At 47.3% G+C, this 12,839-nt stretch overlaps 1 protein-coding gene across 1 annotated transcript in view; it reads right to left on the bottom strand.

The window, feature by feature from the left end:
* Nucleotides 1-12,839, bottom strand: part of LOC139264152 (MAM and LDL-receptor class A domain-containing protein 1-like) — an 886,997-nt gene that overhangs the window by 17,349 nt on the left and 856,809 nt on the right. Inside the window, exons 36-37 of the mRNA XM_070880238.1 lie at nucleotides 7,213-7,307; nucleotides 7,018-7,129 (exon numbers count right to left, since the gene is read on the bottom strand). Coding sequence (XP_070736339.1) covers nucleotides 7,018-7,129; nucleotides 7,213-7,307 — 207 coding nt within the window. The remainder of the gene's footprint in view (nucleotides 1-7,017; nucleotides 7,130-7,212; nucleotides 7,308-12,839) is intronic.

Genomic DNA, 12,839 nt, shown 5'->3' with positions numbered 1-12,839 from the left:
CATCACGTGCTCTGACTGGCTTGTGTTTCACAGGTGCTTAATCCACATGCTTGTGGAGGGTGCACAGCTTTGCCACCATATTGAAATGTGCTAGTCTGTGCATCCCAGGCAGCCTTTCCACCCCTCAGCATAGACTTAGCAAGTATAGAAATGGGCCTGAGGGACCTCAATGTTGGGTTTGGTCTTCGTGATATCCTGGAATGCTGTCTAGGTTGGATATGAGGGAAAATCAAATCATTTAAAGGATCGTGTTAGTCTGGCTGAAATCCTTGACTCCGAGGGACTGCCTAAGAGAGAGCGAGAGATCCTCTGCAGCATTCATCCAAAAGGGAGGGGTGGGTTGTGTGAACTTTATGCAGTTGTTTTATGTTTGGTATACGAATTTGAGTCGACCTCAGGCATTTAGTTCTCCTTTCTATCTTTTAATGGACACTGCTTGAGTATTAAATCTTGACTGAGTCTGCATCAGTTTAAACTGGGGACAAAAGGTTTATTTAAAATAGATATTTGGGGTAACATTTGTACTCAGTAAGTGAAATGTCCACTGTTAACCTTTACCAGTTACAGCACTGGCAGAGGCATACAGGATTGACCAAACTGAAAACACATTGCTCTATGCAATGATTAGGGAAGAGATGGCTCCTGGGCTGACAGCTCCTTACCGAGCTCCTTTGCTCTGTATCTGGTTATCTCTCGCCATTCTTTGCCCTTCCCCTCCAAATCTCCTCTCTTCACTGTTGAAGTTCCCCTGTCTCTAACAGTGAATGCATTTTAGCCCGATCTACTAGTTCAAGCTACAACTTTGAAGGACAGATCCCACTGCCCATTTCCCAACCTTGCTTGTTGATTGTTTTCACTCATAACCACATCTAGCAATGCCTCTCTCCTTGTAGGTACATGAACATAGTGCATAACGAAGACATCCTACATGTATATTAGGAATTCCATTACCCTTTCTCTTTGCCCCAATGAGTGGGTAATTAAAACCTCCTAGAACAATAACTCATCTCCCTGATCTGTCTATAGATTTCAGCTGCAATTTCTCTCCTGCAATTAGTAGTACAATCCCACTAATGTAACAATCCCTTTTTTATCTTTGATCTCTAACCATATTGACTCTGTCTGAAACTCTTATTGTGCACATCAGTCCTCTCGACAACATTTATTCCCTCCTTCACCAATATTGCTACTCCTCCTCCTTTCTTACCTATTCTGTCCCTCCTGATATATTTATTTCCCGCTCCTGTCCAGTTTGCAGCCAAATTTCTGTTGGTGTTATTGATATCTATATCTCCCTGACTTAATTGATTCCAATTCCACAGTTTATTTCCCACAGTCTGGGTACTGCAGCACAAGCATTTTATCTTTTTTTGTTCATATTTAAAACTATACTTTGCTTGATGTTTTTGTTCAAGCTAACGCCTTGTTCCTTTAGCTCCGTCTTTTCCCTGCTATAACTGGTTGATTTGATTTTCCTCCTCCGATCTCATTATCCTTCTTCACGCTATCCTTTATGCTAAATTATTCTTTATTTGTATATTTACCTCTTCTATTATTACCATCTCTATTTGCACTTTTTGATTCTTTTTATTTTCCCTGCCCCCTTCCTTCATTATTTAAATGGATATTCACTTCCCTATTTAACCACTTTGCCAGTATATTAGCTCCCTTCCTGTTCAGATGTAGCCTGTCCTAGCAGAATAGCTTCCATCTTCGCTAGATGTGGTATCAATGCCCATCAAAATAGAAACCTTCTTCCTGAAAACAACCCGCAGCCAATATTGAGCTCCCTTATATATCTTTCCTTCCTACTGACTTGGGAAGTAATCTAGAAAGCATTCCAGGCCACAAGTGGAACCCACCATCGGCATATTGATTCACTCCAATAAGAGCGAAGAATGTTTTTGCAGCAGTAGATCTAGGATGTAGACCAACCAGCAAGCGACATTCTTTGAGGGCTTTGCAGCACTTTGTCTTTGGCCCAAGCAACTTCCGGCTTCCTCTCTGAGTGGCAAGGTATCGTGCATGGGGTACCTGTTATATATGTAAACCTGTAAATACCTTGTTTAACCACCAGAGGGCTCATCCCCTAGAGTCCCAAGGGATCCCACAATCCCTTGTGAGCACCTGTAGATAAGGAGGCCCCACAGGCTGGAGAGGCACTCTGGAGACCTGTAATAAAGGACTACGGTCACACCTTAATTTGAGCTCACAGTATCTGGTCAGATTCTTTATTCAAGACATAACAACTGGCGACGAGATACAGATGACGAACCCCACCGCAACGATGCAGAGAACCATGGGCATCCTGCAGAAATTTTTGGAGGGAGATGATTGGGAAACCTTTGTGGAGCGACTCGACCAATACTTCGTGGCCAATGAGCTGGAAGGAGAAGCGAATGCTACCAAATGAAGGGCGATCCTCCTCACCGTTTGCGGGACACCAACATATGGCCTCATGAAAATCTGCTTGCTCCAGCGAAACCCACAGAGAAGTCATTTGATGATTTGTGCACACTGGTCAGGGAGCATCTAAACCCGAAGGAAAGCGTTCTGATGGTGAGGTACCGGTACTACACGTACAAGAGGTCTGAAGACCAGGAAGTGGCGTGTTACATCGCCGAGCTAAGGAACACATGCTCAGGGACTTCTTTGTACTTGGCATTGGCCATGAAGTAATACTTCGCAAACTTTTGACCGTAAAGACCCCAACCTTGAGTAAAGCCATAGCAATAGCCCAGGTGTTCATCACCACCAGTGGCAATACCAAACAAATCTCTCAGCACACGAGTGCTGCTGCAAGTACTGTGAACAAAGACATTTTTTTTTCAAATCGTAATGTACAGGGCAGGACCCACATGCCTGAAGCTGCATGTCCGCAGGTGACTCAGAGTGCACCATCAAGGGTTGTGAATGCAAGGCCATTAACACATTGTTGGCGCTGCGGGGGTGATCATCGTTTCCATTCATGCCGCTTCAAAGGATACGTTTGCAAGGGCTGTGGAACAATGGGACATCTCTAACGTATGTGCAGGCAAGCAACAAACCCTGCTAATCCTGCAAACCATCATATTGCAGAGGGGGACAGATCCATGGAGGATCATGATGAACCAGAGCCTCAGACTGAGGAGGCAGAGGTATATGGCATGCACACATTTACCACAAAGTGTCCCCTGATAATGCTGAAGGTTGAATTAAATGGACTCCCGGTGTCAATGGAGCTGCACACGGGCGCGAGCCAGTCCATAATGAGCAAAAAAACTTTCGATAAATTGTGGTGCAGCAAGGCCTCAAGGCCAGTCCTGACTCCCATTTGTACTAAACTGAGAACGTACACAAAGGAACTGATTCTCGTAATCAGCAGTGTTACCGTAAATGTCTCCTACGATGGAGCGGTGCACAAATTACCACTCTGGGTGGTACCGGGCGATGGCCCCACACTGTTCGGCAGGAGCTGGCTGGGAAAGATACGCTGGAACTGGGACGACGACCGAGCGCTCTCGTCCGTCGACGACACCTCATGTGCCCAGGTCGTAAACAAGTTCCCCTCGCTGTTCGAATCGGGCATCAGGAAGTTCCAAGGAGCAAAAGTGCAGATCCACTTGATTCCGGGGGTGCGACCCATCCAACACAAGATGAGAGCGGTACCGTACATGATGAGAGAGAGGGTGGAGATTGAGCTGGTCTGACTGCAACAAGAGGGCATCATTTCGCCGATCGAATTCAACGAGTGGGTCAGTCCGATAGTTCCAGTCCTCAAGGAAGACGGCACCATCAGAATCTGTGGTGATTACAAAGTAACTATCAATCGTTTCTCCCTGCAGGATCAATACCCGCTACCAAAGCCAGAGGTGATCTATCTGCGACGCTGGCAGGAGGAAAGATATTCACGAAGCTAAACTTGACCTCGGCCTACATGACGCAGGAGCTGGAGGAATCATCGAAGGGCCTCACCTGCGTCAACATGCACAAAGGTCTCTTCATTTACAACAGATGCCCGTTTGGGACTCGATCGGCCGTGGCGATATTCCAGAGGAACATGGAAAGCTTGCTGAAGTCGGTCCCGCGCACTGTGGTCTTCCAGGACGACATCTTGGTTACAAGTCGGGACACCGTCGAGCACCTGTAGAACCTGGAGGAGGTTCTTAGTCGGCCTAATCATGTGGGGCTCAGGTTAAAACGCTTGAAGTGCGTTTTCCTGGTGCCTGAAATGGAGTTCCTGGGAAGAAGAATTGCGGCGGACGGCATCAGGCCCACCGATTCGAAGACGGAGGCAAAGGGGATAAATACAAATGCATTGGCCTGCATCCAGAGATGGGCGCTCAGGTTGTCCGCATACAACTCTGCCATCCGCCACAGGCCAGGCACAGAAAACTGTGCCGATGCTCTCAGTCGGCAGCCATTGCCCACCACAGAGGTGGAGATGGCACAGCCCACAGATTTAGTTTGGTAATGGAAGCATTCGAGAGTGAGCTATCACCTGTTACCGGCTGACAGATTAGAACCTGGACGAGCCAGGACCCCTTACTGTCCTTAGTAAAAAACTGTGTGCACCTCGTGTCTAGTGTCCCGTTAGAGATGCAGGAAGAGATAAAGCCGTACCAGCGGCGCAGATTTAAAATGTCCATACAGGCAGACTGCCTCCTATGGGGTAATCGGGTAGTGGTGCCAAAAAAGGGCAGGAACACTTTCATTAGTGATCTCCACAGTACCCACCCAGGCATTGTAATGATGAAAGCGATAGCAAGATCCCACGTGTGGTGGCCCAGTATCGATGCAGACTTAGAGTCCTGCGTGCACAAATGTAACATATGTTCACAATTAAGCAATGCACCCAGGGAGGCGCCACTAAGTTTATGGTCCTGGCCCTCCAAACCATGGTCCAGGGTCCATGTCGACTATGCAGGCCCATTCTTGGGAAAAATGTTCCCCGTAGTTGTAGATGCATACTCCAAATGGATTGAATGTGAGATAATTTCGGCAAGCACGTCCGCTGCCACCATTGAAAGCCTACGGGCCATGTTTGCCATGCACGGCCTGCCTGACGTCCTTGTGAGTGACAATGGGCCGTGCTTCACCAGTGCTGAGTTCAAAGAGTTCATGATCCGCAATGGAATCAAACATGTCACATCTGCCCCACTTAAACCAGCGTCCAATGGTCAGGCAGAGAGAGCAGTGCAAACTATCAAGCAGAGCTTGAAGAGGGTAACTGAAGGCTCACTGCAGACTCGCCTATCCCGAGTCCTGCTTAGTTACCGCACAAGACCCCACTCACTCACTGGGGTTCCCCCCGCTGAACTGCTCATGAAAAGGGCACTTAAGACAAGGCTCTCGTTAGTCCACCCTGATCTACACGAACAGGTAGAGAGCAGGCGGTTTCAGCAGAATACATATCATGATCACGCAAATGTGTCACGCGAAATCGAGATTAATCATCCTGTATTTGTGTTGAACTATGGGCAAGGTTCCAAGTGGCTTCCCGGCACTGTTGTGGCCAAAGAGGGGAGTAGAGTGTTTCTGGTCAAAGTTTCAAATGGACTCACCTGCAGGAAACACTTGGACCAAACCAAACTCAGATTCATGGACTATCCAGAACAACCCACAATAGACTGTACCTTTTTCGACCCTCCAACACACACACAAGCGGCAACCGACCCAACGGTTGACCACGAAGCAGAACCCATCACCCGCAGCAGCCCAGCAGGACTCACCATCCCCAGCAGCCCAGCAAGGCCAGCTGTGCAGCAGCCCGGCAAGGGCCCAACAAATGACTCACCAAAACCAGCATTTGCACTGAGAAGATCAACCAGGGAAAGGAAGGCCCCAAATTGACTCACATTGTAAATAGTTAGACTATTGACTTTGGGGGATGGGAAGTGTTGTTATATATGTAAACCTGTAAATACCTTGTTTAACCACCAGAGAGCTCATCCCCTGGAGTCCCAAGGAATCCCACAATAGCTTGGGAGCACCTGTACATAAGGAGGCCTCACAGGCTGGAGAGGCACTCTTGAGACCTTTACTTTGAGCTCACAGTATCTGGTTAGACTCTTTATTCAAGAAATAACAGTACCCATTCCTAATGCGCTGCTACAGATGTGAGCATTTGTCCCCGTTATTTAAAATGACTTCGGCCCTGGGATTTGGGTTGGAATCACAGCCAGATCAGAGCAGCGGGTGGAAATTCTGTCTCACTTCCCTTACACTGGCACATTTCCAGCCGTGATTATTTCTCAATCTGCATATTGGCTAGATTTTTGTTGGAACGCAGAGTAGGAATTGGTGCATGGTGCACATAGTTTTCCGAATGCTTGGAAAGGTCCATGTGCTGAATTTTTGGTCTGCGTGCAAGGCTCCTTGTCAGGACTGTGAAGTTGGCAACTTACCCCGGCATGATTTTGCTAGCTGTCAACAAACATATTACATCTCAATCAAACTGGGCTTTTTGTTGTGATTAATTTTATTCCTAGGTAGTTGAGAACTGTAATAATGCCATCTGTGGAATGCAATTTGTCGGGGCTGAATAACTAAAGTTGTAATGTCCCAGTGTCTTGGCCAACATTTCTTCCTTAATCAACATGACTAAAAACAGATTAACTGGCAACTCATCTCATTGCTGTTTGTGGGATCTTGCTGTGCCTAACATGGCCATTACGTTTGCCTACAGGCAATGCATTTCAAACTAATTCATTGTATGTGAAATATTTTTGAGAGAAATGCTGAAGTGCGATATAGATTCAAGTCTTTAATGTAATATTGATAGCCCAGAATGTTTACTCAACTATGTTGGTGTGAGAGATATTTCACTTAACATTTTCTTCTTGTATGCTTTGCCTCTGGTTATTCAGCTTGCTTACAGAATTAACTTAGAGACCAAATTATACATGGTCTGATGAATTAAAGAGCTCTGCTGACCAAATGGCCTTTTCTTACTTCATACATTTTAAAAGTTTGTATATTTCATCAGGTTTATGTGCAGGAAATCCAACATGCTTATCAATGTAAAACAGTAAAAACATACATGGTGTTACGTACTTGCTTGTTTTCTTCTTAGAGAGTATGACCAAACCAGCTACTAGGCCGAGCACAACTGAAACCAAGCCAACGCCCAGTCCTACCCATATGGACACTGGATACGAAAAGAAAAGAAAATGATTAGCAAGCAGGAGGAGGTAGAAGACAATTATATAAACAATAGTTATTTTTCTTTACCATTTTCATCTTTATTTGATGCAGGAGCAGGACTGAGTGATGCTGCTGGTTTGACCTTAAGATGGCATCGATTTCCTCTCCACTGGCTCGTACACCTGGAAAGCAGGCAGAGGAAGAAAATAAGGTCATTATCTGGAAGCTCAAAATACAATTCTCAAAGGCACACTCTTTTTTTATAAAAAGCCTAGTGACAAAAGAGGCCTTTTTAAAAAAAACTGTCTTAGAGCAATGGCTCTGCTATTATATCACACAATATACCCTTTGTTCTATCTGGCTAATATAACAGGACTAAATCAAATACATGCACAGTAGCCCACCTCCTTTATGTTTTGCTTATGTGCACATTTGAAAAAAAGGTGCACGAGCAATGTTGTAATGAGAGAGTTCTGTGAAAGGTGGAATAATAGCATTGCAAGATTCTCGGAACATCAAAGAAAAGGCAGCACTGTTGGACAGTTACCCTTCAATCAGGTTGCATTCTACAGCCACTCAGCTTGTAACCTCAAAGGCAGCAACAAGCTCCAGTAATTATTGGAAATACGCATCAGTAGAAATGTGCACTCTCAAAATTCCATTAATTAAAAACGCAGATAATTATAATTTCTCTGTGTCAAATAAGAGCAGGGAGACTATTGTATGCTATGGTGAGTTTTACTGCACTTTTTCAAAGGGTTTTAAAATTTTAGAAAGCAAGTACATTTATAACAAATAAAAATATTCTTGGGACAGCACAAACTGAAAGAGAATACTTCTTAATGATTACAATTGTTATTGCAGTAAGAACATAAGAATTAGGAGCAGGAGTAGGCCATTCGGCCCCTCAAACCTGCTCCACCATTCAATAAGATCATGGCTGATCTACTTCAACTCCACTTTCCTGTTCTATCCCCATATCCCTTGATTCCTTTAATATACAAAAATCTATCAATCTCTGTCTTGAATATACTCAAAGACTGAGCCTCCACAGCCCTCCACAGCCACAGGGATCGAGAATTCCAAAGATTCACAACCCTCTGAGTGAAGAAGTTTCTCCTCATCTCAGTTCTAAATGGGCGACCTCTTATTCTGAGACCGTGATTCCTGGTTCTAGATTCCCGAGCCAGAGGAAACATCCTCCCTGCATCTACCCTGTCAAGCCGTGTAAGAATTTTGTTTCTTTCAATGAGATCACCTCTCATTCTTCTAAACTCTAGAGAATATAGGTCTAGTCTACTCAATCTCTCCTCATAGGACAAACCCCCCCATCCCAGGAATCATGCTGGTGAACCTTTGTTGCATTCCCTCAATGGCAAGTAATGGCTATGGCCTTCCCAATATTCAATGGGAGAACATTTCTGCTTATCCAGAACTGGATGTAGGACAAGCAATCTGACAATTTAGAGACCGTGGAGAGGTCAAGAGAAGTGGTAATGTCATCAGCATCATGTGGAAACTGATGCTGTGTTTTCAGGTGATGTCGCCAAGGGGCAACGTGTAGATGAGAAATAGGAGGGGGCCAAGGATAGATCCTTGGGGGACAGCAGAGGTAACAATGCGGAAGTGGGAAGAGAAATGTAGCAGGTGATTCTCTGGCTATGATTAGAAAGAACATAGACAGGCTAAGTGAGTGAGCAAATATTTGGCAAATGGAGTATAATGTTGGAAAGTGTGAGGTCATAATTACGAAAGGATATACTTGCTTTGGAGGCAGTTCAGAGAAGGTTCACTAGGTTGATTCCGGGGATTCGTGTACAAGGCACCCAGGTCCCTCTGAAAACCAACATTTCCCAATTTCTCACCATTTAAAATATACTCTGCTTTTCTATTTTTCCTACCAAAGTGGATAACTTCACATTAGTAATTTGACAGGACAACACAATAATAACAAAAGGAATTAGTAGTGAAAGCAATGCTTACACAACATTATCTGACCTGCCATATTATAAGTAGCAGCACTGGCGCGGGGCACAGGAGCCATGTGATGCCATTGGTTATTACAGGCCTTCTCAGCTCAGTAGTAGAATTGACTGACTCATAGAATAGGGCGATAGAGTTGAATATTCCATTCATTTATAAAGCACGAGGGAAAGTTACACAGAATTACATAGGGGCCAAGTTTCGGCCTGAGTTGCTCCTGTTTTTTTGGAGCAACTGGTTTAGAATGGAGTATCTCAGAAATTTGAATTCTTGGCGTTTAGTTTGCTCCAGTTCTAGTCAGTTCGAACAGCTTCACTCTGGAACAGAATTTTTTTTCAAAAGGGGGCGTGTCCGGCCACTTATGCCTGTTTTCAAAGTTTAGGCAGTGAAACCTTACTCCAAATTAACTTAGAATGGAGTAAGTGAAGATTTTTGTACGTGGGGGGGGTGGGGGGGGGGAGGGATGGGGTGGGGGGGTGTGGGGGAGAAGGAGGGTGGGTGGGGTGGGAGGAGGGGGTGGGGGGGAGGAGGAGGAGGAGGGGGGCAGGAGGAGGAAGAGGGGGGATGGGGGGGAGGAGGAGGAGGGGGGTGGGGGGGAGGAGGGGGTTAGGAGGAGGGGGGCTGGGGGGTAGAAGGAGAAGGGGGGAAGAGGGGGAGAAGGGAGAGAGGATGGAGGGAGCGAAAGAGAGAGGAGGGAAGGAGAGAGGAGGGAGGGAGGGAAGGAGAGAGGAAGGAAGGAGAGAGGAGGGAAGGAGAGAGGAGGGAAGGAGGGAAGGAGAGAGGAGGGAGGGGGGGAAGGGAGAGAAGGAGGGAGGGAGGGAAGGAGACGGAGGGGGGGGAAGGGAGAGAAGGAGGCTGAACGGCCGGGCCCAAGACTTCGGGCTGGATTTACAGGTAGGTGACGTCGGGTCTCGGGGGCGGGGGGGGGGGGGTCGTGGAGGTCTGGGGGGTGGGGGGAGAGAGTCGCGGAGGTCCGGGGGGGGGGGGAGGAGTCGCTGAGGTCCGGGGGGGGGGAGGAGAGTTGCGGAGGGTGGGGGGAGAGAGAGTCGTAGAGGTCCGGGGTGGGGGGGGAGGGATGCAGAGGTCAGGTTGCCGGGGGGGGGTGGCGGGGGGAAGCAGAGGTCGAGTCGCGGGGGGGGAGAGCGGGAGTCGAGTCCAGTCAGGTGGGAGGAGCCTTATCCATGCAGCCCCAGTGAGGCCAATCGGCCAGGGCTAGGGGCTGCGTGCTTCGGGCCCCTCCCACAGTTTTGGGCGCCTGGAGCTACTGCACATGCACGCCCACTATAGCGCGCCTGTGCAGAGGTCCCGGCACTGTTTTCAGTGCAGGGACCTGGCTCCGCCCCCCACAGCTCGTGCTGTGCCATGCCCAGCTCCAGAGGACCTGCAGGGAGCCGGAGAATAGGTAAGTTTTTTCCAGGCGCACTTTGTGGCGCGAAAAACGGGCATCCAGGTCCGTGCTGTGCCATTTTAGGCGCGGCCCGAAACTTGGGCCCATAGAATGTATGCATAGATACAGGCCATTTGGCCCACTGGTCTCTGACAGTATTTATCCTCCACACGAGTCTTTTCGTACCCTACTTCATCTAACCCTATCAGCAAAAGCTTCTATTCCTTGCTCCCTCATGTATTTATCTAGCTTCCCCTTAAATGCATTGATGCTACTCACCTCAACTATTCCAAGTGGATCTGCCCATGGATCCAGGTATTCTACTAGTTATGGGTCCTCAGTTCCAAATTAAATAATTCATCATAGATCCTTGTAAAAATAACACAATTGCAAAGAAAACACAGCTATAATATCCGTGCTTTCTGACAGTTTATTGATTTACCTTAAACAAATTAAAAGTATTCCATACATTTAGTTCAGGCTGAAGCATTTACAACTATCTTTAGCCAGAAGTGCCAAGTGGATGATCCTTATCGGCCTCCTCCTGGGGTCCCCATCATCACAGAAGCCAGTCTTCAGCCTGTTATGTCTTTAGATGCTCTGATAATGACTCCACGAGGCAATGTGTTGTACTTGAACTACAGTGATCTTAGTCCTTTATTGATAACTCCAGAGTGAGGATCACACCAGGTGGCCTGCTTTTTATACTAGGCCTGGCACACCTGTACTGGTAACCTACAAGTCTCCCACTGCAGTGCCCTCTGGTGGCACACCTTGTAATAGTGCAAGCAGTAACCATGTAGGACATCACTCCCCGCTAAGTCTTTAGTGCAAATCGCCTCTGCATTGACTGTGCTCTGGGCTTAGCTCTATCTGGTTGACCCTTGGCGGGTCGTTTCCAACCTGGGTGAGTGGGTGGTGTTTCATTGGCAGTAGAGTGCTGCTGCTTTCTGTTTGTGTGTCCATGACCACTCCATTCTCTCACCACAACCCCCACATACAGGTGGTGTTTGTTGGCTCATTGCATTCATATACATTCATGTCCCCCAAAAAATTTGCATTTACAGTATTGCATTCGTGGTACATGCTTGTAATATTCTTGGAGTCAGTGCTGGGATCAGCGCTGATGCATGAGGACAAACAAGTTCCAGAACTGCTGGATGGTGTCCAGGTAGTCTGGTGGCGGTGCGGTGCCCAATGCTTGCAGTGGGAACCCGGTTGGCTCAAGTTGCCTGCTCTCATGGCTTTTGTCATTGCTCCTAGCGTCGGGCAGGTTCACAGATGCCTGTGACCTTCCTGTCCTCTACTTGCACCCTGGGTCGCTGCTGCTCCCTGAGGAGCAGTCGTCTAGCAGTGCATTGGGAACTGCTGACTCGCTAGCCTGGGCGTTATTTGGTTTGGGATCTTGGCTGGTCCCGGTCCCATTTGGGAGAACTGTTGCGGGTGATCCTTCATTCCCAGGTATGACCTTGGTGGCGATAGAGTCTGGGGGCTGCGCCTTAGCACAGTTTGCTCTTTCAGGCTCGTGGCGGTTGGTGCCATCGGGTGCCTGAGAGGTGGAGCCAATCAGGGGCAGGGTATCGGTACCAGTGCCATTGCCCTCCTGAGATCGCTTGCTCTGCAGCTTGTATGTATTGGCTGCTTGTGGCCACACTCCATAGTGCATAACTCTGGTCCCAGGGATGCAGGCAACGGCGTTGGGTAGCTCGCTGGACCTGTATGCTCCCGATGGGTTTCTGCCGCTGCATTGACTGAATGCAATTGAAATCCTACATCGCACAACGTTTCATTACTCATTGTAAATAATGTAGCTCCGATTGCGATCGCGCGACTTTTCTTTGCTTATTGCATGTACACAGCTCTGATCATCAATGAAACATTTTACATCTAACTCACAGTTGCTCTTACATTGATTGAGAATGTGGAACTGTCCCTTTAAGTGTGGTGGGTTGCAGGCCTCCTTTATCCCAATCCTCTTCTCCATTTGGTGCTACGTGTTGCTCCATCAGCGCTGCACCTCGTGGTCTGGTCGCCACTGTCCCCTCAGTACAGATTCACACGAGGCATGTAGTGAAGTCAAGGTCACTCTGGAGCTGCACCTTTATTTCACAGCTCTGGAATGCTGCACTTGCCTGAGACCTGCCCTTATATACCTGTCTCTTGCAAGTGCATCCTTGGTGGTAAGGTATGCTGGTGGTTACAGGTCATATCTTATTACAGTCATGTATAGTATGTTAGGATACAGTTATATATAATAATGTAAGATACATGATAGCACCCTCCCCCAAGGTCTTATTGTCTTTATAGGTTCAGTCTCTCAGGTGGTCTACACTCTCGCATGGAA

This window comes from Pristiophorus japonicus, chromosome 5, assembly GCF_044704955.1.
Source record: "Pristiophorus japonicus isolate sPriJap1 chromosome 5, sPriJap1.hap1, whole genome shotgun sequence".
NCBI lineage: Eukaryota > Metazoa > Chordata > Chondrichthyes > Pristiophoridae > Pristiophorus > Pristiophorus japonicus.
The sequence above is the reverse complement of the archived record's forward strand: the minus strand, read 5'-3'. Positions and strand labels throughout refer to the sequence as shown.